At 57.2% G+C, this 27980-nt stretch overlaps 1 protein-coding gene across 1 annotated transcript; it reads right to left on the bottom strand.

Annotated features, from left to right (window-relative positions):
• Window positions 1–1080: 1080 nt before the first annotated feature.
• On the bottom strand, window positions 1081–26771 carry LOC146768861 (uncharacterized). Its single transcript, XM_085588551.1, has 11 exons — window positions 25712–26771; window positions 24065–25486; window positions 23399–23515; window positions 16727–16876; window positions 14708–16072; window positions 7422–7571; window positions 5985–6326; window positions 5384–5717; window positions 5089–5148; window positions 4623–4739; window positions 1081–1115 (listed from the first exon to the last, which is right to left on the bottom strand). Exons 1-11 carry the CDS (start codon window positions 26699–26701, stop codon window positions 1081–1083), a joined length of 5082 nt encoding a protein of 1693 aa, XP_085444677.1. The 5' UTR covers window positions 26702–26771.
• Between the last annotated feature and the right edge of the window lie 1209 nt (window positions 26772–27980).

Raw genomic sequence — 27980 nt, 5'->3', positions numbered from 1 at the left:
GGCCGCACGGCCGTGCCGGGGGCTCGTGGGCAGCGGCTCCAGGAGCCGCGGCAGCCCGGGGAGCAGGGGTGTCCCTCAGGGCTGTGCCCGGGCCCCGGGGCTCGGCCCTGCCCGCAGCAGCGGCACCCGGGGGCAGCGAGCGCGGCCTCGGCGGCCGGGCAGGGCGCGGGCAGCCGAGCGGGGCAGGGGCAGCCCCGAGGCCGGGGCCGTGCCCGGGCACCGGGCCGAGCTGGAGAAGCGGCACCGCCAGAGCCTCCTGCGCTGCCGCGGGGCCGGGGCCCGGCCGCTGCCCCCGGCCCGGGGCAGGGCCCGAGGCAGCGGCTCCTGCGGCTCTCCCCTCGGCCCTGCGGCGCCAGGGCACAGCGGCCGGGCCGGGGCTCGCTCCCTGCTGCCGGCCGGGCGCTGCCGAGGGCTCCCCGCCCGCCGGGGCCGGGGCCGGGCGCTGAGGGAGCGGCGCCGCCATCGCTGCCGCCCTCAGGGGCTCTGAGGGGAGCGCGGCTCCCGCCAGCCCCGCTCCGCCCGCACGGGCAGCCCAAACCTGGAGCACAAAGACACACGGCGCTGCCATTGTGTCCGTGCCCTTCCAATGCACCCGCACAGCGGCCCCGGGGCTGCGCTCGGCCGCGGCAGCAGCGCTCCAGGCCGAGCTCTGTGGGATGTGACACTAAACCCACAGGCTTTAGTCTGCTTGGGAGAGAGAAGTGAATGTTTCAGAATCCTTGGGATAGAAAACCGCTTTTGATTTCACCATTCTTTCGTACATTGGTCTGAAAAAACATCATAAATACTAAACCGGTGTAATTAGATGTCCATGTGGGCCAAAAGCCGTCAAAAGTCTTAAACAAGTAGTTAGCAACATTTCTACTGACAAAAGATTCAATAAAACTAAAAGCTAGGCTATAAAAAATTTACACTGTCCTGTCACCTGTTGCTCTTGCCTTTTACAACTTTTAAATTTGTTTCCTGTGCTCTTCTTTATTTTGGGCACACTGAAGCAAAACTGAGCAGCATCAGGGAAGAACCAACAGCTGGGTCCAAGGCTCCACAATGGCTGTGGAACTCCCGGAATACTCGCACGCTTCAGCCGTGCACAAAAGCTCCTCTCCTTTCCGAGGCTGCACGGCAGAACACGGGGAGTAAAATCAGAGTTCCTCCTGATTTCCTGCACTTGCCCTCCATCATTTATCCAGCAGCTTTTCCAAGTACGGGGAGTGAGAGGAGACAGATCAAGTGTGGTTCTGGACAATCTGTTTTCTCTCCAATTTTTCCACTCCTGGCACAGCTATGAAGTGCTGACCTGCAGGTGGGAGCACACCTGATATCCCGCAGGCCTCTCCTCTGGGCTGGAGCCCCACGGGGCAGCTCCAGCATGAACAATTCCTTTTCCCATTGCAGGAGTCTCCTTTGGTGTGGAAAAGACAGAAAGAAAGGAGAATTCCTACCTACCCCCTCTCTCAATGGCTGCAGAAGTCCTCAAACTTCCTTCCCGCTTGTCATGGTTTGACATCGGCACAATGCCAGTGCCCCCATGAAAATGTAACCTGTCAATTGAATGGTGTGAAATGGAATCGAGAACAAAGCAAAGCAGGCCGAAGCTTAATAACAGGAAAAAACTTTATTAAGCTACTAGTATAAAAGAAAGAAAGGAAGGAAAAAAAAAACACACACAGAGATCAAAATGAAAACCTTGCAAAGCATTCCTCCTCCCACCACCCAAATCCAACAAACCACAGTGAGACACAATCTGGACCTCAATCAGGTTTCCACCCTCCAATCGATACTCCATCCATCGAGGGAACAGAGTCTCTCCAGTGCCACAGACCCCCAAAGAAACACAGCTGGAACACCCTGTGCTTCCATGTCACACATGGCACTGCCCGGAAAAAAAAAAGTTTGCCATGGTGACCCTTCTCCTTTCCATGCACAGTGCTCTCACCACCAATGCATGGATGGACAAACTGCTTTCAGGATTTTTCCTTTTAAGGATGCACTGCCAAGAGGGGAGAAAACAACAGTTCAGTCTTTCATTTTTTGGGACCACATTCCCCCTGGGACCGAGGTTCCAAGAACTGAGATCTTCTTCTCTCCTTCTCTGAGGACAGGGCGCACCACCACAAACCCCCTAATTTTCCTCTGTTCACTCCACTTCTGTCTTTTCCCAGCTGATGCAGGTCTCTTGATTTTGCTCTGGCATCCTCCTAAAATACAGTCTCTCCTGAAGGAGAAGATTGGTTCAGTTTGTGGCCAACAGAGGAAAGTCCTGCCAAAAGCCACTCCTTGTTCCCCTCCCATCTAGAAATTCTCCTTCTAACATCCCAGGGTCCAAGGTGTCCCTCTTCCTCTCTTTCAAACTGAGGAGGGGAAAAAAAAAATTCACAAAGCTTTCATTTCTCAAGGAAGGGTTAAAAGTCCTGACTCCCAGGGATGGCTCGATGTCCAGATTCTCCGACTCCCACAGGCAGCTGGGCACCTTGTGTCTCCCCCTGCTCCTCCTTCCCCACAGTGAAATTGCTGACAGAACTGCTGCTGTCTCTTTCTCTCTCCCTCTCGGGAGACAAACTCTAGGGGGGGGGGGAACAGAGACATCCCAGATTTCCTCCACCCTTCCATCTGCAGGGGCCAGCCCGGTTCCAGTCCCTCCACCCTTGGGATAACCTCAGTCAGGCCATGGGCCTTCCCCTCGCCACCCAGCCACGGCCGGGCAGGGGAGAGTTCTGCACTGCACGCCGACCAGAACCAAAGAGAGCCAGTTCTCCTGGGAATTCTGCTTTTAACCCCTCTGTGTTCCCAGAGGCGTGTCCACCTTCAATTGGTCAATATCCAAATTGACCTCTTCTTTCTGGAAAAATTCTTTTTCCATGTCAAACCACGACACTGCTGCTCCCACAGAGAGAATGCTGGCCTAGGGACTCTCTGCTGTTGGATTTTGGGCACGGGAGGAGGGACACACTTGGATGCCCCTGTGGACACAAAAAACGGGCCAACATGAAGTCCCAAATATTTGTGTGGGATTTGTCATCCTTCAGTGATTCCTTTTTAGTTTTAGAAAGCAGAGAAGAGGAGGAGACGACCTAGGAAAAGAACAATTCTTCTGTAGCCCCTGCCAGGAGGGGAGAGCCGGGGGGGGAGGCTCTGCTCCCAGGGAACAGGGAGAGGAGGAAAGGGAACGGCCTCAGGCTGGGCCAAGGCAGGCTCAGCTGGGACAGCAGCAGCAATTTCCCCATGGAAAGGGTGCTCAGGCCCTGGCAGGGGCTGCCCAGGGAGCTTTGCAGTGCCCATCCCTGCAGGTGTCCCCTGGAGGTGGCACTGAGTGCTCTGGGCTGGGGACAAGGTGGGCATGGGGCCCAGCTGGGACTCCCTGGGCTGGGAGGGCTTTGCCAGCCCCAGGGATCCTGGGGTTTGGGAGAGTTCTCCCAGCAGAGAGAAAAGCCAGTCCCGGAGAAAGGCCCTGCCCTGGAGCAGCAGAGGAGCAGCCCCGAGGCTGGAGGAGCCAGGAGCGGGCTCCAGGCACGGCTGCTCAGCCCTGAGCCCTGTGGGGCTGCCCAGCAGCAGCAGCAGCAGCAGAGCCCCAGAGCTGCGCTGCTGCTGCGCTGCTGCTGCGCTGCTGCTGCGCTGCTTTGGGCTCTGCGGCTGCCCAGCCCCGTGCAGCTGCTGCCGCAGGGATGTGCCAGGAGCAGCACAGAGCTGCTGCTGCTGCCTCAGCTGGGGCTGCAGCGGGGGAACCCCTCCCGCCCGGCCCGGGGCTGCTGGAGGCAGGCAGGGCTGCAGGAACAGCCCCGGCCCGGCTCCCCGGCCACGGGCAGCGGCAGAGCGGGGCTCTGCTGCCTTGGCTGTGCTGGCTGCACAGCCCTGCTGCAAAGGGCTGCCCGGCACAGCTCTCTGCCAGCCGGGCTCAGCCTGCGCCTCCCGTTTGCCTGCAGAGAGCAGCGACAGCCCTGCCCCGCCGGCCCGGCCGGGAACTCTCCCGCTGCCGCCGGGGCTGAGCCCGCGCTGCTCGCGGGGCGCTCCGGGGCTCGGGCTGGGACAATCCATCGGCACCTCGGGGAGACAGGACATGGGATCCGGGCACTCTGCTCTGGTGCCCTACAGACTTTATTAGAAACACAGATTCTTCAATCACGGGAACAGCGTGGGGACATTAGAATGCATTGTGATTACAACACATGGTACATTAATGTTTTTATTTCATAACTGTGAAAGAAATATACAATATGTAATAAAAATAAATTATTTGCTAGTTTTACTTATTCCTTCAATTTTCTCTTCTTATATAAATTCTTCTTCCTCGTCTTACTATACTTCTTTGCTACTTCTATGTATTTTTATATTCCTATTTCTATTCTTCTTCTTCTACTTCTACATATTTTAAAATCGTTATTTTTATTCCTATGCTTCTTCTACATATTTTGAAATTCTTATTCCTATTCCTAGGACTCTTAAGTACCTCTAAATTCTTATAACTATACTTCTTCTATCTATTCTTAAATAAACATTCTCTGTCTTGTCTTTTTAGTCTTCATCTTTGTCTTCTTCCTCTTTTCTATCTGCTCCATCCTGTTTGTCTTCATCTTCTTCACTGTCTTTGTCTTCTTCATTGGACAGGTGGTCCTCCTCTTCTTCACTGTCTTCATCTTCTTCATCTGAGAGGTCGTTTTCATCATCTTCACTGTCTTCTTCATTTGACAGGTTGTCTTCATCTGTGTCATTGTCTTCAAATTTGTCTTTTCTTTGCCGTTGTCCTGGAGCGGTTTGTGCTGAGAGTCTGTTCCAGGAGCCTCTGCTTTGTGCCCCAGAAATGGTTGCTGCACCTTCCAGCCCGGGGCCGGGTGTGTGCGGGGCAGGGATGGGGGAGCTTTGGGCTCTTTGGGTGGGCATTTTCCAAGCCCCACTGCCCAGGCCTTTGTGGCTCTGCCTGGTTGGGTTTTGCTTGGCTTGCTTGGCCCATCCAAAGGCTTTTCTCTTCCCTGGTTTGGAGGAGCTGCAGCAGCAATCTCTGAGCCCCTCGAGCCGAACCGGACAGCTGCTGCTCCGACACAGAGGAGCGGGATTGTCAGGAACGGTGATCTTCATCTTCTTCCTGTTCTTCACCTTCCTTCTCCTCATCTTCTTCACCTTTCTCCATGTCTGTTTCACTCCTCAGAGCGTGGCCTGAGGCAGGGACAGCGGAACAGCCCCCGCAGCGCCCGCAGCGCCCGCCTGAAGCGGGAGGGACGTTTCCTGGGGGCAGCCGGCTGCCCGCGGAGGGCCTGGGCTCCCAGCCGGGCAGGCCGGGGGCTGGGGGGGCTGTGCGGGGCAGGCGCCGGCCCTCGGCTGCACGGCTCCTGTGCCGGGCACTCAGCCCAGGCCTCCCGAGAGACGGGCACTGCCAGCCCCTCTGACACACAAACTTTCCATTTTTGATCCTTGTTGTCTTCTGGGGGCAGCTCCAGGAGGCTCACATTGTCCCACTCGTCGTCCTCTGGGTACAAGGGCTTGGCCAAGATGACGTGCTCGGGCCAGTTCTCCTGCACGAGCCCCGTGTCGCTGTTGTCTTCCCAGCTGGAGACTCCTGAGGGTCTGCTGCCATTCCCGCTGGATGTGTATTCTTCCCAGTCCGAAACATCTGCACTACTGAAGGCTTCTGGGTGCAGCATTCGCTCCATGTATAAGTCCCAGTCTGAGGATTCTTCGGAGCTGCTGAGTTCATCCTCGGAAAGGTCTTGCTCTAAATAAACTTTCTGGCCAGAGATTTCGTGATAGCTCATGACTTTCTCACCTTCTCTGTGGGGCAGATCTTCCTCAGCAGCTCTGGACGGGGCAGCAGCTGCCAGCTCGGTCTCCATGGGACTGCCTGGGGCAGGAGAGGTGCTGGGCAGGGCAGGGGCTGCCTCTGCTGCCACCTCTGTTCCCATGGTGCTGGCAGAGCTGGGCCCCTCGGGGGGAGAAGGCTGGGTGTCCCCCTCCGTCACTGAGCCCACAGGCTTTTGTCCAGCACTGGAGCTCACATTGTCCTCCTTCTGGGACAGCGCTTGGACAAGAGAGAATGTCTCCTGGCAGAGCTCTTCCTCACTGTCGGATTCCCAGAGACTTGCCCAAACCAACGCCTCCACGCTGTCTTCCTCTGCCAGCACTGCCCCTCTCCGCTCTGCCACTGCCCACTCCGGCTCCTCCCCGGGAGCCGGGGCTCCCAGCGGGGCAGACGAGGGACTGGGGGGACTGTGTGGGGAAGGTACCGGGCTCTCTTCCTCACTATCAACATCCCAATCACTGTCAGAAACCAAGGACTCCAGGCTGTATTCCTCTGCCACTGCCCACTCCGGCTCCTCCCCATGGTCCAGGGCTCCCAGCTGGGCAGACAAGGGGCTGGGGGGGCTGTGCGGGGCAGGCACCGGGCTCTCTGCCCTCTCTGCCGGGCCTCTTGCTGCCCCTGCTGGATCCTCCCTTTCCCCCAGCTGCCTCTGTTCCTGCTGCCTCCATCCCTGGATGTGCAGCAGTGCCCAGCTCAGGATCCTAGCACTGATGCTCCAGGCCAAGTCCAGCAGAGCCTGGCTGCAGCCCGGGGCGCTGGGAGGGGCAGGGACCGAGCTCTGTGTCCCTGCTGATGGCAGCTCCTCCCTGGGGGCAGGAGGCTCCGCTGCCTTTTCTGCCTGAGGGACAACAGGCTCAGGGGGCTCCTCCTCCTCCTCAGCAGCTCCAGCCGGGGCAGCAGCTGCCGGCTCGGCCTCCGTGGGACTCTGCAGGGAAGGAGAGGCGCTGGTCAGGGCAGGCTCTGCCTCTGCTGCCACCTCTGTGCCCACGGGGCTGACAGAGCTGGGCCCCTCTGGGGGACAAGGCTGAGGCTCCTCGTCCCTCCCTGGGCACAAGGGTCTGTCCCAGATCTCAGAGCTGATGTTGTGTCCCCATTGGGACAGCTCCTGCCTGCTCACATCTTCCTCCCTTTGGGACAGCTTTTGCTCACTCACATCATCCCACCGGGGCAGCTCTTGGGCTGCAGCCTCTGGTCCTTGGCACAGCTCCCTGCCACTGCTGACTCTCACTTGAGACAATTCCAGCTCTCTCCTGTCTTCCCATTGGGACATGTGGGAGTGCACACCTTGTCCCCATGCTGAGAGGTCTTGGTACCTCTCACCTTCCCTCTGGGAATGCTCTTGGGCATCATCCCATTGGGAATCCTCTGGAACAATCAGATCTCTCTGCAGGGACAGCTCATGGCACCTCTCGTGTTCTCCCAATCCCATCTCCTGCCGCCCACTCACATCTATTTCCCACTGGGAAACCTCTTGGGTTGTCACACATTCTTCCTTCTCTCACCCCTCTTGGTACATCTCACTGTCCTCCTCCCACTGGGACAGCTCCTGAACTCTGATGGTTTCTTCCCCTTCATAGAGCTCTTGGTGTGTCCCCCCTCTGTACGGGGAAACTTCCCAAACTCCCACATGTACCTGGACTTGGTACAGCTCTTGGCTGCTCCTGGCTCCCCGCTGGGACATTTCTTGGACTCCTGGAACTCCTCTTGGGCGGGTCTCTTCCACATCTTCGCTCTGGGAAAGCTCTCGGTCCATTTTGGCGAAGAACTTCTCCTCCTCCTCAGTCTGTGACAGTGGCAGGACTGAGCTGCCCACTGCCCCTGACCACGGCTCGCTGGTGGCTTCCAGCCAGCTGGGCAAGGTGCTGTGGGACCGGGAGGTGGAGTTGTCTTTCTCCTCTCTGCTGTCTCTGTCTGTCGCTGTCGGCCGCTGTCGCTGTCGGCGTCTGGCGCAGACAGAGCCAGGGAGCTGCGTCCTCCTCAGAGAGCGGCTCTCCTGGGACTGGGCACCCCAGGGCTCTGCGCCCCTTGGAGACCCTCAGCCCGGGCGGGGCTCCCTGATGTCACAAGGGTCTCTGGCCACCATCACGGCCCACATCACAAAGGGCCGTGACACCATGTGCCGTGTCACAAAGGGCCACCCCCGGCACCCCAACGGCACTGGAGCAGACAGGAACCTGTTGCTGTTTATGTTTATTTCATTAAGTTATTGTTAAGTGGTACATTCTGTTGACTGCCCATGTTTTCACCAAGTTGTTTTTTTTCCCTAAGTTGTATACTCTCTTTAAATGTGTTCCTCAAATTATTCCCCTCCCTTTGTCCCAGTCCCTTCCCTGCCTGTCCAGGTAATCCTGCCCCTTTTTCCTGAATGTTCCCTGCCACTCAGTCCCTGGGCCAACCCCTGATTGAAACCCCCATTTGTAAATCCCCTAATCCAGGTTGCCCCATTTGCCCCTGGGCCTTTCCCTCTGCTCCCCTGATCCTGATGGTCCCACAGTGTTGATGTAATCCCCTCACTCCTGCCCTGAGGATTCCCTGTTACTTCACTGTTTGTGCCCACCGCCTGACTTGGATCTGAGCAAAACCCCTTGCAAATAATGGTGAGGGCTCTTTTTTATCCTGCTCTCTGTGTTATGAACAAAACAGCCTGGCCATAACACTTGGCTTAAACTATGTACGGACATTGAAATTTTAATTACGTAATTGCTTCTGGGAGTCACCTACACCCCCACCCAAACTAGGACTGGGATGCAAAATAACCCAGTGGAATCATGGGAGGGGGTTTTGGGGCTGAAAAACACCCCAAAATGAAAAAGAGGGGCGCAGTGGAGGGGGCTGGATGGGTGTGCTGGTTGCAGAAAAGGGAACCCCATCTCTAGTCTGAGTTTAACCTGTCACTATAACCTGCAGAGGATCAGATTGAACTGGGCTGTGGGAAGCAGGCACAAGGAACCAGACAATCTACCTGGTTTTACCAGGAGGGCAGGAGTGGGATAGCTGCTGCTGGATCTTGGCAGCAGACTCTGCACATCTCCCCACCCTTTGGCTACCAGTGTGCCAGGAGGAAAGGATAGAGGTCTGCTGATCGTGACTTCAGATACAGACTGGACACCTCTTCACCTCCGGCTACCACTGTGGCACGGAGACTGCAGGGACAGACTCTGCACGCCTTCTTACCCTTCGGCTACCGGAAGAAGCTACAACACCCCCCTGCCGAGGTGACTTTTTAATAAAGAGCTGAACACTGATAAAAGCATAGACACTGTTCATTTCAAAAACCCCTTGCAAACGAGGGTGAGGGGCTCTGTTTTATCCTGCTCTCTGCACCTCGAATAAACTTTCCCCGTGGAAGCTGAAGGCAAAGAGGCTCCTCCTTCCTCCCTGGCCTGGTCCCTGCCGTGGCTGTAACAGCGTGCAGGACAGAGCTTGCAGCTCTGCAGGTTCAGCCGTGGGCAAAGCCCAGTCCCCGGCTGTTGGCCGGTCCCGCCGTGGCTGCCGGAGCGCACAGAGCCAGCCCGGGTTCCGGGGGCTCGGGCAGGAGCCGGCCGGGAGCATCCCCGGAGCGGTGTCCTGGCGGGCCCTGCTGTGCCCCGAGCCCTGCGAGGCTTTGGCCCCGCTGGCCCACGGCAGCCCGGCCCCGCAGTGCCGAGCCCTGGCCGTGCGGGCTGCGCTGCCCAGGGCACGAGGAATTGGCCGCACGGCCGTGCCGGGGGCTCGTGGGCAGCGGCTCCAGGAGCCGCGGCAGCCCGGGGAGCAGGGGTGTCCCTCAGGGCTGTGCCCGGGCCCCGGGGCTCGGCCCTGCCCGCAGCAGCGGCACCCGGGGGCAGCGAGCGCGGCCTCGGCGGCCGGGCAGGGCGTGGGCAGCCGAGCGGGGCAGGGGCAGCCCCGAGGCCGGGGCCGTGCCCGGGCACCGGGCCGAGCTGGAGAAGCGGCACCGCCAGAGCCTCCTGCGCTGCCGCGGGGCCGGGGCCCGGCCGCTGCCCCCGGCCCGGGGCAGGGCCCGAGGCAGCGGCTCCTGCGGCTCTCCCCTCGGCCCTGCGGCGCCACGGCACAGCGGCCGGGCCGGGGCTCGCTCCCTGCTGCCGGTCGGGCGCTGCCGAGGGCTCCCCGCCCGCCGGGGCCGGGGCCGGGCGCTGAGGGAGCGGCGCCGCCATCGCTGCCGCCCTCAGGGGCTCTGAGGGGAGCGCGGCTCCCGCCAGCCCCGCTCCGCCCGCACGGGCAGCGCAAACCTGGAGCACAAAGACACACGGCGCTGCCATTGTGTCCGTGCCCGTCCAATGCACCCGCACACGGCCCCGGGGCTGCGCTCGGCCGCGGCAGCAGCGCTCCAGGCCGAGCTCTGGGAGATGGGACACTAAACCCACAGGCTTTAGTCTGCTTGGGAGAGAGAAATGAGTGTTTCAGAATCCTTGGGATAGAAAACCGCTTTTGATTTCACCATTCTCTCGTACATTGGTCTGAAAAAACTTCATAAATACTAAACCGGTGTAATTAGATGTCCATGTGGGCCAAAAGCCGTCAAAAGTCTTAAACAAGTAGTTAGCAACATTTCTACTGACAAAAGATTCAATAAAACTAAAAGCTAGGCTATAAAAAATTTACACTGTCCTGTCACCTGTTACTCTTGCCTTTTACAACTTTTAAATTTGTTTCCTGTGATCTTTTTTATTTTGGGCACACTGAAGCAAAACTGAGCAGCATCAGGGAAGAACCAACAGCTGGGTCCAAGGCTCCACAATGGTTGTGGAACTCCCGGAGGACTCGCACGCTTCAGCCGTGCACAAAAGCTCCTCTCCTTTCCGAGGCTGCACGGCAGCACACGGGGAGTAAAATCAGAGTTCCTCCTGATTTCCTATACTCGCCCTCCATCATTTTTCCAGCACCTTCTCCAAATGCATGGAGTGAGACGAGACAGATCAAGTGTGGTTCTGGACAATCTGTTTTCTCTCCAATTTTTCCACTCCTGGCACAGCTATGAAGTGCTGACCTGCAGGTGGGAGCACACCTGATATCCTGCAGGCCTCTCCTGTGGGCTGGAGCCCCACGGGGCAGCTCCAGCATGAACAATTCCTTTTTCCATTGCAGGAGTCTCCTTTGGTGTGGAAAAGACAGAAAGAAAGAAGAATTCCTGCCTTCCCCTCTCTCAATGGCTGCAGAAGTCCTGAAACTTCCTTCCCGCTTGTCATGGTTTGACATCGGCACAATGCCAGTGCCCCCATGGAAATGTAACCTGTCAATTGAATGGTGTGAAATGGAATCGAGAACAGAGCAAAGCAGGCCCAAGCTTAATAACAGGAAAAAACTTTATTAAGCTACTAGTATAAAAGAAAGAAAGGAAGGAAAAAAATCCACACACAGAGATCAAAAGGAAAACCTTGCAAAGCATTCCTCCTCCCACCACCCAACTCCAACAAATCACAGTGAGACACAATCTGGACCTCAATCAGGTTTCCACCCTCCAGACAATTGATACTCCATCCATCGAGGGAACAGAGTCTCTCCTGTGCCACAGACCCCCAAAGAAACACAGCTGGAACATCCTGTGCTTCCATGTCACACATATGGCTCTGCCCGGAAAAAAAAAGTTTGCCATGGTGACCCTTCTCCTTTCCATGCACAGTGCTCTCACCACCAATGCATGGATGGACAGACTGCTTTTAAGATTTTTCCTTTCAAGGATGCCCTGCCAAGAGGGGAGAAAACAACAGTTCAGTCTTTCATTTTTTGGGACCACAGTCCCCCCCCATTTCCCCTGGGGCTGAGGGTCCAAGAACTGAGATCTTCTCTCCTTCTCTGAGGACAGGGCGCAGCAGCACAAACCCCCTAATTTTCCTCTGTTCACTCCACTTCTGTCTTTTCCCAGCTGAAGCAGGTCTCTTGACTTTGCTCTGGCATCCTCCTAAAATACAGTCTCTCTTGAAGGAGAAGATTGGTTCAGTTTGTGGCCAACACAGAAAAGTCCTGCCAAAAGCCACTCCTTGTTCCCCTCCCATCTAGAATTTCTCCTTCTAACATGCCAGGATCCAAGGTGTCCCTCTTCCTCTCTTTCAAACTGAGGAGGGGAAAACAAAATTCACAAAGCTTTCATTTCTCAAGGAAGGGTTAAAAGTCCTGACTCCCAGGGATGGCTCGATGTCCAGATTCTCCGACTCCCACAGGCAGCTGGGCACCTTGCGGCTCCCCCTGCTCCTCCTTCCCCACAGTGAAATTGCTGACAGAACTGCTGCTGTCTCTTTCTCTCTCCCTCTTGGGAGACAAACTCTGGAGGGGGGGAACGGAGACATCCCAGATTTCCTCCACCCTTCCATCTGCAGGGGCCAGCCCGGTTCCAGTCCCTCCACCCTTGGGCCTACCTCAGTCAGGCCATGGGCCTTCCCCTCCTCACCCAGCCACGGCTGGGCAGGGGAGAGTTCTGCACTGCACGCCGACCAGAACCAAAGAGAGCCAGTTCTCCTGGGAATTCTGCATTTAACCCCTCTGTGTTCTCAGAGGCGTGTCCACCTTCAATTGGTCAATATCCAAATTGACCTCTTCCTTCTGGAAAAATTCTTTTTCCATGTCAAACCACGACACTGCTGCTCCCACAGAGAGAATGCTGGCCTAGGGACTCTTTGCTGTTGGATTTTAGGCACGGGAGGAGGGACACATTTGGATGCCCCTGTGGACACAAAAAACGGGCCAACATGAAGTCCCAAATATTTGTGTGGGATTTGTCATTTTTCAGTGATTCTTTTTTAGTTTTGGAAAGCAGAGAACAGGAGGAGAAGGCCTAGGAAAGGAACAATCCTTCTGTAGCCCCTGACAGGAGGGGACAGCCGGGGGGTCGGGCTCTGCTCCCAGGGAACAGGGAGAGGAGGAAAGGGAACGGCCTCAGGCTGGGCCAGGGCAGGCTCAGCTGGGACAGCAGCAGCAATTTCCCCATGGAAAGGGTGCTCAGGCCCTGGCAGGGGCTGCCCAGGGAGCTTTGCAGTGCCCATCCCTGCAGGTGTCCCCTGGAGGTGGCACTGAGTGCTCTGGGCTGGGGACAAGGTGGGCATGGGGCCCAGCTGGGACTCCCTGGGCTGGGAGGGCTTTTCCAGCCCTGGGGATCCTGGGGTTTGGGAGAGTTCTCCCAGCAGAGAGAAAAGCCAGTCCCGGAGAAAGGCCCTGCCCGGGAGCAGCAGAGGAGCAGCCCCGAGGCTGGAGGAGCCAGGAGCGGGCTCCAGGCACGGCTGCTCAGCCCTGAGCCCTGTGGGGCTGCCCAGCAGCAGCAGCAGCAGCAGAGCCCCAGAGCTGCGCTGCTGCTGCGCTGCTGCTGCGCTGCTTTGGGCTCTGCGGCTGCCCAGCCCCGTGCAGCTGCTGCCGCAGGGATGTGCCAGGAGCAGCACAGAGCTGCTGCTGCTGCCTCAGCTGGGGCTGCAGCGGGGGAACCCCTCCCGCCCGGCCCGGGGCTGCTGGAGGCAGGCAGGGCTGCAGGAACAGCCCCGGCCCGGCTCCCCGGCCACGGGCAGCGGCAGAGCGGGGCTCTGCTGCCTTGGCTGTGCTGGCTGCACAGCCCTGCTGCAAAGGGCTGCCCGGCACAGCTCTCTGCCAGCCGGGCTCAGCCTGCGCCTCCCGTTTGCCTGCAGAGAGCAGCGACAGCCCTGCCCCGCCGGCCCGGCCGGGAACTCTCCCGCTGCCGCCGGGGCTGAGCCCGCGCTGCTCGAGGGGCGCTCCGGGGATCGGGCTGGGACAATCCATCGGCACCTCGGGGAGACAGGACATGGGATCCGGGCACTCTGCTCTGGTGCCCTACAGACTTTATTAGAAACACACAGGTTCTTCAATCACGGGAACAGCGTGGGGACATTAGAATGCATTGTGATTACAATACATGGTATATTAATGTTTTTATTTCATAACTGTGAAAGAAATATACAATATGTAATAAAAATAAATTATTTGCTAGTTTTACTTATTCCTTCAATTTTCTCTTCTTATATAAATTCTTCTTCCTCGTCTTACTATACTTTGCTCCTTCAATGTATTTTTATATTACTATTTCTATTCTTCTTCTTCTACTTCTACATATTTTAAAATCCTTATTCCTATTCCTATGCTTCTTCAACATATTTTGACATTCTTATTCCTATTCCTAGGACTCTTAAGTACCTCTAAATTCTTATAACTATACTTCTTCTATCTATTCTTAAAGAAACATTCTCTGACTTGTTTTTTTAGTCTTCATCTTTGTCTTCTTCCTCTTTGCTATCTTCTCCATCCTATTTGTCTTCATCTTCTTCACTGTCTTTGTCTTCTTCATGTGATAGGTCGTCCTCCTCTTTTTCACAGTCTTTGTCTTCTTTATCTGATAGGTCGTCTTCATCTTCTTCATTTTTTTTCTGTGTCTTTGTCTTCATCTTTGTCTTTGTCGTCTTTGTCGTCTTTGCCGTTGTCCTGGAGCGGTTTGTGCTGAGAGTCTGTTCCAGGAGCCTCTGCTTTGTGCCCCAGAAATGGTTGCTGCACCTTCCAGCCCGGGGCCGGGTGTGTGCGGGGCAGGGATGGGGGAGCTTTGGGCTCTTTGGGTGGGCATTTTCCAAGCCCCACTGCTCAGGCCTTTGTGGCTCTGCCTGGTTGGGTTTTGCTTGGCTTGCTTGGCCCATCCAAAGGCTTTTCTCTTCCCTGGCTTGGAGGAGCTGCAGCAGCAATCTCTGAGCCCCTCGAGCCGAACCGGACATCTGCTGCCCTTACACAGGGGAGCGGGACTGGCAGGAGAAGTCATCTTCATCTTCTTCCTGTTCTTCACCTTCCTTCTCCTCATCTTCTTCACCTTTCTCCGTGTCTCTTTCAGTCCTCAGAGCGTGGCCTGAGGCAGGGACAGCGGAACAGCCCCCGCAGCGCCCGCAGCGCCCGCCTGAAGCGGGAGGGACGTTTCCTGGGGGCAGCCGGCTGCCCGCGGAGGGCCTGGGCTCCCAGCCGGGCAGGCCGGGGGCTGGGGGGGCTCTGCGGGGCAGGCGCCGGCCCTCGGCTGCACGGCTCCTGTGCCGGGCACTCAGCCCAGGCCTCCCGAGGGACGGGCACTGCCAGCCCCTCTGACACACAAACTTTCCATTTTTGGTCTGTGCTGTCTTCTGGGGGCAGCTCCAGGAGGCTCACATCATCCCACTCCTCGTCCTCTGGGCACAAGTGCTTGGCCAAGATGACGTGCTCGGGCCAGTTCTCCTGCACGAGCCCCGTGTTGCTGTCGTCTTCCGAGCTGGAGACTCCTGAGGGTCTGCTGCCATTCCCTCTGGACACGTTCTGGCCAATGTATTCTTTCCAGTCCGAAAATTCTTCACAGCTGACAACATCTCCTCTGGACAGCACTTGCTCGATGCATTCATCCCAGTCTGAGGGGTCTTGGGAGCTGCTGACTTCTCCCTGGGAAAGGTCTTGGTCGAAATATTCTTCTGAGCCAGAGAGGTGGTGGCTCCTCATGCCTTCCACACCTTCCCAGTGGGGCAGATATTCCCCCATGCACTGTTCAGAGACAGATGCTTTCTGGGACACTATTGAGTCTCCAACCAGGAAAGGCTCCAGGTCATCCATGAATTGCCAAAATTTCATTTCCTCATCCTCGTCATCTATGCTGTCCTGCACTGCCATCCCTGACCCCGCTGCTCCCTCCTCAGCAGCACTGGACATGGCAGCAGCTGCTGGCTCGGCCTCCGTGGGACTGCCATGGGCACGAGAAGCACTGGGCAGGGCAGGGGCTGCCTCTGCTGTCACCTCTGTGCCCATGGTGCTGGCAGAGCTGGGCCCCTCAAGGGGAGAAGGCTGGGTGTCCCCCTCCTTCACTGGGCTGACAGACTTCTCCTCAGAGCTGGAGCTCACATCATCGTTCTTCTGGGACAGCTCTTGGACAAGAGAGAATGTCCCCTGGCAGAGCTCTTCCTCACTGTCTGACTCCCAGAGACTTGCCCAAACCAAGGCCTCCACGCTGTCTTCCTCTGCCAGCTCTGCCCCTCTCCGCTCTGCCACTGCCCACTCCTCCTCCTCCCCGGGAGCCAGGGCTCCCAGCGGGGCAGACGAGGTGCTGGGGGGACTGTGTGGGGAAGGTACCGGGCTCTCTTCCTCACTATCGGCATCCCAATCACTGTCAGAAATCAATGACTCCAGGCTGTATTCCTCTGCCAGCTCTGCCCCTGTCCACTCTGCCACTGCCCAGCCCGGCTCCTCCTCCTCCTCAGCAGCTCCAGCCGGGGCAGCAGCTGCCGGCTCGGCCTCCGTGGGACTCTGCAGGGAAGGAGAGGCGCTGGTCAGGGCAGGCTCTGCCTCTGCTGCCACCTCTGTGCCCACAGGGCTGACAGAGCTGGGCCCCTCTGGGGGACAAGGCTGAGGCTCCTCGTCCCTCACTGGGCACAAGGGTCTGTCCCAGATCTCAGAGCTGATGTTGTGTCCCCATTGGGACAGCTCCTGCCTGCTCACATCTTCCTCCCTTTGGGACAGCTTTTGCTCACTCACATCGTCCCACCGGGGCAGCTCTTGGGCTGCAGCGTCTGGTCCTTGGCACAGCTCCCTGCCACTGCTGACTCCCACTTGGGACAATTCCAGCTCTCTCCTGTCTTCCCATTGGGACATGTGGGAGTGCACACCTTGTCCCCATGCTGAGAGGTCTTGGTACCTCTCACCTTCCCTCTGGGAATGCTCTTGGGCATCATCCCCTTGGGAATCCTCTGGGACACTCAGATCTCTCTGCAGGGACAGCTCGTGGCACCTCTCGTATTCTCCTCATCCCATCTCCTGCCGCCCACTCACATCTATTTCCCACTGGGAAATCTCTTGGGTTGTCACACGTTCTTCCCTCTCCCACCCCTCTTGGTACATCTCACTGTCCTCCTCCCACTGGGACAGCTCCTGAGCTCTGATGGTTTCTTCCTGTTTACAGAGCTCTTGGTGTGTCCCACCTCTGTACTGGGAAACTTCCCAAACTCCCACACGCACCTGGACTTGGTACAGCTCTTGGCTGCTCCTGGCTCCCAGCCGGGACATTCTGTGGTCTCCTGGAACTCCTCTTGGGTGGGTCTCTTCCAAATCTTCCCTCCGGGAAAGCTCACGGTCCATTTTGATGAAGAGCCTCTCCTCCTCCTCAGTCTGTGACAGTGGCAGGACTGAGCTGCCCACTGCCCCTGACCACGGCTCGCTGGTGGCTTCCAGCCAGCTGGGCAAGGTGCTGTGGGACTGGGAGGTGGAGTTGGCTTTCTCCTCTCTGCTGTCTCTGTCTGTCGCTGTCGGCCGCTGTCGCTGTCGGCGTCTGGCGCAGACAGAGCCAGGGAGCTGCGTCCTCCTCAGAGAGCGGCTCTCCTGGGACTGGGCACCCCAGGGCTCTGCGCCCCTTGGAGACCCTCAGCCCGGGCGGGGCTCCCTGATGTCACAAGGGTCTCTGGCCACCATCACAGCCCACATCACAAAGGGCCGTGACACCATGTGCCGTGTCACAAATGGCCAGCCCCGGCACCCCAGTGGCAGTGGAGCAGACAGGAACCTGTTGCTGTTTATGTTTATTTAATTAAATTATTGTTAAGTGGTACATTCTGTTGACTGCCCATGTTTCCACCAAGTTGTTTTTTTTCCCTAAGTTGTATACCCCCTTTAAATGCGTCCCACAAATTATTCCCCTCCCTTTGTCCCAGTCCCTTCCCTGCCTGTCCAGGTAATCCTGCCCCTTTTTCCTGAATGTTCCCTGCCACTGAGCTCCAGGGCCAGCCCCTGATTGAAACCCTCACTTGGAAATCCCCTAATCCAGGATGCCCCATTGGCCCCTGTGCCTTTCCCTCTGGTCCTCCTATCCTGATTGTCCCACAGTGTTGATGTAATCCCCTCATTCCTGCCCTGAGGATTCCCTGTTGCTTTTCTGTTTGTGCCCACCGCCTGACATGGATCTGAGCAAAACCCCTTGCAAACGAGGGTGAGGGCTCTTTTTTATCCTGCTCTCTGTCTTATGAACAAAACAGCCTGGCCATGACACTTGGCTTAAACTATGTACGAACATTGAAACGTTAATTTCATAATTGCTCCTGGGAGTCACCTACACCCCCACCCAAACTAGGACTGGAATGCAAAATAACCCAGTGGAATCATGGGAGGGTGTTTTGGGGATGAAAAACACCCCAAAATGAAAAAGATGGGCACAGTGGAGGGGGCTGGATGGGTGTGCTGGTTGCAGAAAAGGGAACCCCATCTCTAGTCTGAGTTTAACCTGTCACTATAACCTGCAGAGGATCAGATTGAACTGGGCTGTGGGAAGCAGGCACAAGGAACCAGACAATCTACCTGGTTTTACCAGGAGGGCAGGAGTGGGATAGCTGCTGCTGGATCTTGGCAGCAGACTCTGCACATCTCCCCACCCTTTGGCTACCAGTGTGCCAGGAGGAAAGGATAGAGGTCTGCTGATCGTGACTTCAGATACAGACTGGACACCTCTTCACCTCCGGCTACCACTGTGGCACGGAGACTGCAGGGACAGACTCTGCACGCCTTCTTACCCTTCGGCTACCGGAAGAAGCTACAACACCCCCCTGCCGAGGTGACTTTTTAATAAAGAGCTGAACACTGATAAAAGCATAGACCCTGTTCATCTCAAAAACCCCTTGTAAACGAGGGTGAGGGGCTCTTTTTTATCCTGCTCTCTGCACCTCGAATAAACTTTCCCCGTGGAAGCTGAAGGCAAAGAGGCTCCTCCTTCCTCCCTGGCCTGGTCCCTGCCGTGGCTGTAACAGCGTGCAGGGCAGAGCTTGCAGCTCTGCAGGTTCAGCTGTGGGCAAAGCCCAGTCCCCGGCTGTTGGCCGGTCCCGCCGTGGCTGCCGGAGCGCACAGAGCCAGCCCGGGTTCCGGGGGCTCGGGCAGGAGCTGGCCGGGAGCATCCCCGGAGCGGTGTCCTGGCGGGCCCTGCTGTGCCCCGAGCCCTGCGAGGCTTCGGCCCCGCTGGCCCACGGCAGCCCGGCCCCGCAGTGCCGAGCCCTGGCCGTGCGGGCTGCGCTGCCCAGGGCACGAGGAATTGGCCGCACGGCCGTGCCGGGGGCTCGTGGGCAGCGGCTCCAGGAGCCGCGGCAGCCCGGGGAGCAGGGGTGTCCCTCAGGGCTGTGCCCGGGCCCCGGGGCTCGGCCCTGCCCGCAGCAGCGGCACCCGGGGGCAGCGAGTGCGGCCTCGGCGGCCGGGCAGGGCGTGGGCAGCCGAGCGGGGCAGGGGCAGCCCCGAGGCCGGGGCCGTGCCCGGGCCCCGGGCCGAGCTGGAGAAGCGGCACCGCCAGAGCCTCCTGCGCTGCCGCGGGGCCGGGGCCCGGCCGCTGCCCCCGGCCCGGGGCAGGGCCCGAGGCGGCGGCTCCTGCGGCTCTCCCCTCGGCCCTGCGGCGCCAGGGCACAGCGGCCGGGCCGGGGCTCGCTCCCTGCTGCCGGCCGGGCGCTGCCGAGGGCTCCCCGCCCGCCGGGGCCGGGGCCGGGCGCTGAGGGAGCGGCGCCGCCATCGCTGCCGCCCTCAGGGGCTCTGAGGGGAGCGCGGCTCCCGCCAGCCCCGCTCCGCCCGCACGGGCAGCGCAAACCTGGAGCACAAAGACACACGGCGCTGCCATTGTGTCCGTGCCCGTCCAATGCACCCGCACACGGCCCCGGGGCTGCGCTCGGCCGCGGCAGCAGCGCTCCAGGCCGAGCTCTGTGGGATGTGACACTAAACCCACAGGCTTTAGTCTGCTTGGGAGAGAGAAATGAGTGTTTCAGAATCCTTGGGATAGAAAACCGCTTTTGATTTCACCATTCTCTCGTACATTGGTCTGAAAAAACTTCATAAATACTAAACCGGTGTAATTAGATGTCCATGTGGGCCAAAAGCCGTCAAAAGTCCTAAACAAGTAGTTAGCAACATTTCTACTGACAAAAGATTCAATAAAACTAAAAGCTAGGCTATCAAAAATTTACACTGTCCTGTCACCTGTTGCTCTTGCCTTCTACAACTTTTAAATTTGTTTCCTGTGCTCTTCTTTATTTTGGGCACACTGAAGCAAAACTGAGCAGCATCAGGGAAGAACCAACAGCTGGGTCCAAGGCTCCACAATGGCTGTGGAACTCCCGGAGGACTCGCACGCTTCAGCCGTGCACAAAAGCTCCTCTCCTTTCCGAGGCTGCACGGCAGCACACGGGGAGTAAAATCAGAGTTCCTCCTGATTTCCTGCACTTGCCCTCCATCATTTTTCCAGCACCTTCTCCAAATGCAGGGAGTGAGAGGAGACAGATCAAGTGTGGTTCTGGACAATCTGTTTTCTCTCCAATTTTTCCACTCCTGGCACAGCTATGAAGTGCTGACCTGCAGGTGGGAGCACACCTGATATCCTGCAGGCCTCTCCTGTGGGCTGGAGCCCCACGGGGCAGCTCCAGCATGAACAATTCCTTTTCCCATTGCAGGAGTCTACTTTGGTGTGGAAAAGACAGAAAGAAAGAAGAATTCCTGCCTTCCCCTCTCTCATGGGCTGCAGAAGTCCTCAAACTTCTTTCCCGCTTGTCATGGTTTGACATCGGCACAATGCCAGTGTCCCCATGGAAATGTAATCTCTCAACTGAATGGTGTGAAATGGAATCAAGAACAGAGCAAAGTAGGCCCAAGTTTCATAACAGGAAAAAACTTTATTAAGCTACTACTATAAAAGAAAGAAAGGAAGGAGAAAAAAAGAACCACACACAGAGATCAAAAGAAAAACTTTGCAAAGCATTCCTCCTCCCACCACCCAACTCCAACAAACCACAGTGAGACACAATCTGGACCTCAATCAGGTTTCCACCCTCCAATCGATACTCCATCCATCGAGGGAACAGAGTCTCTCCTGTGCCACGGACCAACAAATATACACAGCTGGAACATCCTGTGCTTCCACGTCACACATGGCACTGCCCGGAAAAAAAAGTTTGCCATGGTGACCCTTCTCCTTTCCATGCACAGTGCTCTCACCACCAATGCATGGATGGACAGACTGCTTTTAAGATTTTTCCTTTCAAGGATGCCCTGCCAAGAGGGGAGAAAACAACAGTTCAGTCTTTCATTTTTTGGGACCACAGTCCCCCCCCAATTCCCTTGGGGCCGAGGGTCCAAGAACAGAGATCTTCTTCTCTCCTTCTCTGAGGACAGGGCGCACCAGCACAAACCCACTAATTTTCCTCTGTTCACTCCACTTCTGTCTTTTCCCAGCTGAAGCAGGTCTCTTGATTTTGCTCTGGCATCCTCCTAAAATACAGTCTCTCCTGAAGGAGAAGATTGGTTCAGTTTGTGGCCAACACAGAAAAGTCCAGCCAAAAGCCACTCCTTGTCCCCCTCCCATCTAGAATTTCTTCTTCTAACATCCCAGGGTCCAAGGTGTCCCTCTTCCTCTCTTTCAAACTGAGGAGGGGAAAACAAAATTCACAAAGCTTTCATTTCTCAAGGAAGGGTTAAAAGTCCTGACTCCCAGGGATGGCTCGATGTCCAGATTCTCCGACTCCCACAGGCAGCTGGGCACCTTGTGGCTCCCCCTGCTCCTCCTTCCCCACAGTGAAATTGCTGACAAAACTGCTGCTGTCTCTTTCTCTCTCCCTCTCGGGAGAGAAACTCTGGGGGGGGGGGAACGGAGACATCCCAGATTTCCTCCACCCTTCCATCTGCAGGGGCCAGCACAGTTCCAGTCCCTCCACCCTTGGGCCTACCTCAGTCAGCCCATGGGCCTTCCCCTCCCCACCCAGCCACGGCTGGGCAGGGGAGAGTTCTGCACTGCACCCCGACCAGAACCAAAGAGAGCCAGTTCTCCTGGGAATTCTGCTTTTAACCCCTCTGTGTTCTCAGAGGCGTGTCCACCTTCAATTGGTCAATATCCAAATTGACCTCTTCCTTCTAGAAAAATTCTTTTTCCATGTCAAACCATGATACAGCTGCTCCCACAGAGAGAATGCTGGCCTAGTGACTCTCTGCTGTTGGATTTTTGGCACGGGAGGAGGGAGAAACTTGGATGTCCCTGTGGACACAGGAAACGGGCCAACATCCAGTCCTAAATATTTGTGTGGGATTTGTCATCCTTCAATGATTCCTTTTTAGTTTTGGAAAGCAGAGAACAGGAGGAGAAGGCCTCAGAAAGTAACAATCCTTCTGTAGCCCCTGCCAGGAGGGGACAGCCGGGGGGTCAGGCTCTGCTCCCAGGGAACAGGGAGAGGAGGAAAGGGAACGGCCTCAGGCTGGGCCAGGGCAGGCTCAGCTGGGACAGCAGCAGCAATTTCCCCATGGAAAGGGTGCTCAGGCCCTGGCAGGGGCTGCCCAGGGAGCTTTGCAGTGCCCATCCCTGCAGGTGTCCCCTGGAGGTGGCACTGAGTGCTCTGGGCTGGGGACAAGGTGGGCATGGGGCCCAGCTGGGACTCCCTGGGCTGGGAGGGCTTTTCCAACCTCAGGGATCCTGGGGTTTGTGAGAGTTCTCCCAGCAGAGAGAAAAGCCAGTCCCGGAGAAAGGCCCTGCCCTGGAGCAGCAGAGAAGCAGCCCCGAGGCTGGAGGAGCCAGGAGCGGGCTCCAGGCACGGCTGCTCAGCCCTGAGCCCTGTGGGGCTGCCCAGCAGCAGCAGCAGCAGCAGAGCCCCAGAGCTGCGCTGCTGCTGCGCTGCTGCTGCGCTGCTTTGGGCTCTGCGGCTGCCCAGCCCCGTGCAGCTGCTGCCGCAGGGATGTGCCAGGAGCAGCACAGAGCTGCTGCTGCTGCCTCAGCTGGGGCTGCAGCGGGGGAACCCCTCCCGCCCGGCCCGGGGCTGCTGGAGGCAGGCAGGGCTGCAGGAACAGCCCCGGCCCGGCTCCCCGGCCACGGGCAGCGGCAGAGCGGGGCTCTGCTGCCTTGGCTGTGCTGGCTGCACAGCCCTGCTGCAAAGGGCTGCCCGGCACAGCTCTCTGCCAGCCGGGCTCAGCCTGCGCCTCCCGTTTGCCTGCAGAGAGCAGCGACAGCCCTGCCCCGCCGGCCCGGCCGGGAACTCTCCCGCTGCCGCCGGGGCTGAGCCCGCGCTGCTCGCGGGGCGCTCCGGGGCTCGGGCTGGGACAATCCATCGGCACCTCGGGGAGACAGGACATGGGATCCGGGCACTCTGCTCTGGTGCCCTACAGACTTTATTAGAAACACACAGGTTCTTCAATAACGGGAACAGCGTGGGGTCATTAGAATGCATTGTGATTACAACACACGGTACATTAATGTTTTTATTTCATAACTGTGAAAGAAATATACAATATGTAATAAAAATAAATTATTTGCTAGTTTTACTTATTCCTTCAATTTTCTCTTCTTATATAAATTCTTCTTCCTCGTCTTACTATACTTTGCTACTTCTATGTATTTTTATATTCCTATTTCTATTCTTCTTCTTCTACTTCTACATATTTTAAAATCCTTATTTTTATTCCTATGCTTCTTCTACATATTTTGAAATTCTTATTCCTATCCTAGGACTCTTAAGTACCTCTAAATTCTTATAACTATACTTCTTCTATCTATTCTTAAATAAACATTCTCTGTCTTGTCTTTTTAGTCTTCATCTTTGTCTTCTTCCTCTTTTCTATCTGCTCCATCCTGTTTGTCTTCATCTTCTTCACTGTCTTTGTCTTCTTCATTGGACAGGTGGTCCTCCTCTTCTTCACTGTCTTCATCTTCTTCATCTGAGAGGTCGTTTTCATCATCTTCACTGTCTTCTTCATTTGACAGGTTGTCTTCATCTGTGTCATTGTCTTCAAATTTGTCTTTTCTTTGCCGTTGTCCTGGAGCAGTTTGTGCTGAGAATCAGTTCCAGGAGCCTCTGCTTTGTGCCCCAGAAATGGTTGCTGCACCTTCCAGCCCGGGGCCGGGTGTGTGCGGGGCAGGGATGGGGGAGCTTTGGGCTCTTTGGTTGGGCATTTTCCAAGCCCCACTGCTCAGGCCTTTGTGGCTCTGCCTGGTTGGGTTTTGCTTGGCTTGCTTGGCCCATCCAAAGGCTTTTCTCTTCCCTGGTTTGGAGGAGCTGCAGCAGCAATCTCTGAGCCCCTCGAGCCGAACCGGACAGCTGCTGCTCCGACACAGAGGAGCGGGATTGTCAGAAGCGGTGATCTTCATCTTCTTCCTGTTCTTCACCTTCCTTCTCCTCATCTTCTTCACCTTTCTCCATGTCTCTTTCAGTCCTCAGAGCGTGGCCTGAGGCAGGGACAGCGGAACAGCCCCCGCAGCGCCCGCAGCGCCCGCCTGAAGCGGGAGGGACGTTTCCTGGGGGCAGCCGGCTGCCCGCGGAGGGCCTGGGCTCCCAGCCGGGCAGGCCGGGGGCTGGGGGGGCTGTGCGGGGCAGGCGCCGGCCCTCGGCTGCACGGCTCCTGTGCCGGGCACTCAGCCCAGGCCTCCCGAGGGACGGGCACTGCCAGCCCCTCTGACACACAAACTTTCCATTTTTGATCCTTGTTGTCTTCTGGGGGCAGCTCCAGGAGGCTCACATTGTCCCACTCGTCATCCTCTGCGCACAAGGGCTTGGCCAAGATGACGTGCTCGGGCCAGTTCTGCATGAGCCCCGTGTCGCTGTCGTCTTCCCAGCTGGAGACTCCTGAGGGTCTGCTGCCATTCCCTCTGGACACGTTCTGGCCAATGTATTCTTCCCAGTCTGAAAGTTCTTCACAGCTGAAGACATCTCCTCCACACAGCACTTGCTCCATGCAGTCTTCCCAGTCCGAGCGGTTTTGGGAGCTGCTGACTTCTCCCTGGGACAGGTCTTGGTCGAAATATTTTTCCCAGTCAAAGAGTTGGTGATAACTTGTAACTTCCCCGTGGGGCAGATCTTTCTCTGTGCATTGTGCACAGTAGGATGCTTCGTGGGACAGCTCAGGGACTCCAAGCAGGAAAGGCTCCAGGTCATCCATGAATTGCCAAAATTTCATATCCCAATCCTCGTCATCTATGCTGTCCTGCACTGCCATCCCTGACCCCACTGCTGCCTCCTCAGCAGCTCCGGACGGGGCAGCAGCTGCCGGCTCGGCCTCTGTGGGACTGCCTGGGGCAGGAGAGGCGCTGGGCAGGGCAGGGGCTGCCTCTGCTGCCACCTCTGTGCCCACGGGGCTGGCAGAGCTGGGCCCCTCAGGGGGAGAAGGCTTGGTGTCCCCCTCCTTCAATGGGCCCACAGACTTCTCCCCAGAGCTGGAGCTCACATCTTCCTCCTCCTGGGACAGCTCTTGGGCAAGACAGAATGTCCTCTGGGACAGCTCTGGCTCTATTTCTCCTTCGTCTTCCTCACTATCGGATTTCCAGACACAGTATGAAGCCAAGGACTCCAGGCTGTATTGCTTTGCCAGCACTGGCCCTGCCAGTGCCAACACTGACCACTCCGGCTCTTCCACAGGGGTCAGGGCTCCCAGCGGGGCAGATGAGGGGCTGGGGAGACTGTGTGGGGCAGACACTGGGCTCTCTTCCTCACTATCAGATTTCCAGACACAGTATGAAGCCAAGGACTCCAGGCTGTATTGCTTTGCCAGCACTGGCCCTGCCAGTGCCAACACTGACCACTCCGGCTCTTCCACAGGAGTCAGGGCTGCCAGTGGGGCAGATGAGGGGCTGGGGAGACTGTGTGGGGCAGACACTGGGCTCTCTTCCTCAGTGTCAGATGCCCAGACACAGTATGAAGCCAAGGACTCCAGGCTGTATTGCTTTGCCAGCACTGGCCCTTGCAGTGCCAACACTGACCACTCCGGCTCCTCCCCAGGGTCCAGGGCTCCCAGCTGGGCAGACAAGGGGCTGGGGGGGCTGTGCGGGGCAGGCACCGGGCTCTCTGCCCTCTCTGCCGGGCCTCTTGCTGCCCCTGCTGGATCCTCCCTTTCCCCCAGCTGCCTCTGTTCCTGCTGCCTCCATCCCTGGATGTGCAGCAGTGCCCAGCTCAGGATCCTAGCACTGATGCTCCAGGCCAAGTCCAGCAGAGCCTGGCTGCAGCCCGGGGCGCTGGGAGGGGCAGGGACTGAGCTCTGTGTCCCTGCTGATGGCAGCTCCTCCCTGGGGGCAGGAGGCTCCGCTGCCTTTTCTGCCTGAGGGACAACAGGCTCAGGGGGCTCCTCCTCCTCCTCAGCAGCTCCAGCCGGGGCAGCAGCTGCCGGCTCGGCCTCCGTGGGACTCTGCAGGGAAGGAGAGGCGCTGGTCAGGGCAGGCTCTGCCTCTGCTGCCACCTCTGTGCCCACGGGGCTGGCAGAGCTGGGCCCCTCTGGGGGACAAGGCTGAGGCTCCTCGTCCCTCCCTGGGCACAAGGGTCTGTCCCAGATCTCAGAGCTGATGTTGTGTCCCCATTGGGACAGCTCCTGCCTGCTCACATCTTCCTCCCTTTGGGACAGCTTTCGCTCACTCACATCGTCCCACCGGGGCAGCTCTTGGGCTGCAGCGTCTGGTCCTTGGCACAGCTCCCTGCCACTGCTGACTCCCACTTGGGACAATTCCAGCTCTCTCCTGTCTTCCCATTGGGACATGTGGGAGTGCACACCTTGTCCCCATGCTGAGAGGTCTTGGTACATCTCACCTTCCCTCCGGGAATGCTCTTGGACATCATCCCCTTGGGAATCCTCTGGGACAATCAGATCTCTCTGCAGGGACAGCTCGTGGCACCTCTCGTCTTCTCCCCATCCCATCTCCTGCCGCCCACTCACATCTATTTCCCACTGGGAAATCTCTTGGGTTGTCACACGTTCTTCCCTCTCCCACCCCTCTTGGTACATCTCACTGTCCTCCTCCCACTGGGACAGCTCCTGAGCTCTGATGGTTTCTTCCTGTTTACAGAGCTCTTGGTGTGTCCCCCCTCTGTACTGGGAAACTTCCCAAACTCCCACACGTACCTGGCCTTGGTACAGCTCTTGGCTGCTCCTGGCTCCATGCTGGGACACTTCTTGGTCTCCTGGAACTTCTCTCTGGTGGTTCTCTTCCACATCTTCCCTCCGGGAAAGCTCTCGGTCCATGTCAGCAAAGGTCCTCTCCTCCTCCTCCGTCTGTGACAGAGGCAGGACTGAGCTGCCCACTGCCCCTGACCACGGCTCGCTGGTGGCTTCCAGCCAGCTGGGCAAGGAGCTGTGGGACCGGGAGGTGGAGTTGGCTTTCTCCTCTCTGCTGTCTCTGTCTGTCACTGTCGGCCGCTGTCGCTGTCGGCGTCTGGCGCAGACAGAGCCAGGGAGCTGCGTCCTCCTCAGAGAGCGGCTCTCCTGGGACTGGGCACCCCAGGGCTCTGCGCCCCTTGGAGACCCTCAGCCCGGGCGGGGCTCCCTGATGTCACAAGGGTCTCTGGCCACCATCACGGCCCACATCACAAAGGGCCGTGACACCATGTGCCGTGTCACAAAGGGCCACCCCCGGCACCCCAATGGCACTGGAGCAGACAGGAACCTGCTTCAGTTTATGTTAATAAACTGATAATATATTTAATAAAACAAAAGCTATACCCTTTAAAAAAAAAAAAATCATCTGTAATTATTTCACTGGTTTTTCTGGCTTTTTTAAACATGCCAATTTCTTGTTTCCTCTCATCTGCTTTATTTTGGAAACATCGAAGCACAACTGAGCAACAAGAAGGAGAAAAAGAACACATTTGTACAAGGCTTCTGAATCAAAGTGGAACAAGTGGAGGACTCACACGCTTCAGACGTGTGTGCACATGTGTAGAAAAGCACCTCTCCTTTCTGGGGCTGCATGGCAGCACACAAGGAGTAAAATCAGAGTTGCTCCTGTTCTCACAGGAAAAATGCCTCCTGTGCACACACACACCTGCTGCCACCAACTTAATGAACACAAAACAACAGTGGATTCCAGAAGCTGGCACTTGGTGTATCCATTGTGTCTTCTCCCCATCCCATCTCCTGCCGCCCACTCACATCTATTTCCCACTGGGAAATCTCTTGGGTTGTCACACGTTCTTCCCTCTCCCACCCTTCTTGGTACATCTCACTGTCCTCATCCCCAGGCCCCTCCTCTCGCTGGAGCCCCACCGGGCAGCTCCACCTTGAACAATTCTTTTTCCCATTGCAGGAGTCTCCTTTGGTGTGGAAAAGACAGAAAGGAGAATTCCTGGCATCCCCTCTCTCATGGGGTACAGAAGTCGTCAAAACTCCTTCCTGCTGCTCCCACAGAGAGAATGCTGGCCTAGGGACTCTCTGCTGTTGGATTTTGGGAAGGGAGGAGGGACACACTTGGTTGTCCCTGTGGACACAAGAAATGGGTGAACATCCTGGTCCAAATATTCATGTG

The sequence above is a fragment of the Lonchura striata genome, chromosome 1, assembly GCF_050655825.1.
Source record: "Lonchura striata isolate lonStrDom1 chromosome 1, ASM5065582v1, whole genome shotgun sequence".
Classification (NCBI taxonomy): Eukaryota; Metazoa; Chordata; class Aves; order Passeriformes; family Estrildidae; genus Lonchura; species Lonchura striata.
This window is presented reverse-complemented; position numbering and strand designations above follow the sequence as displayed.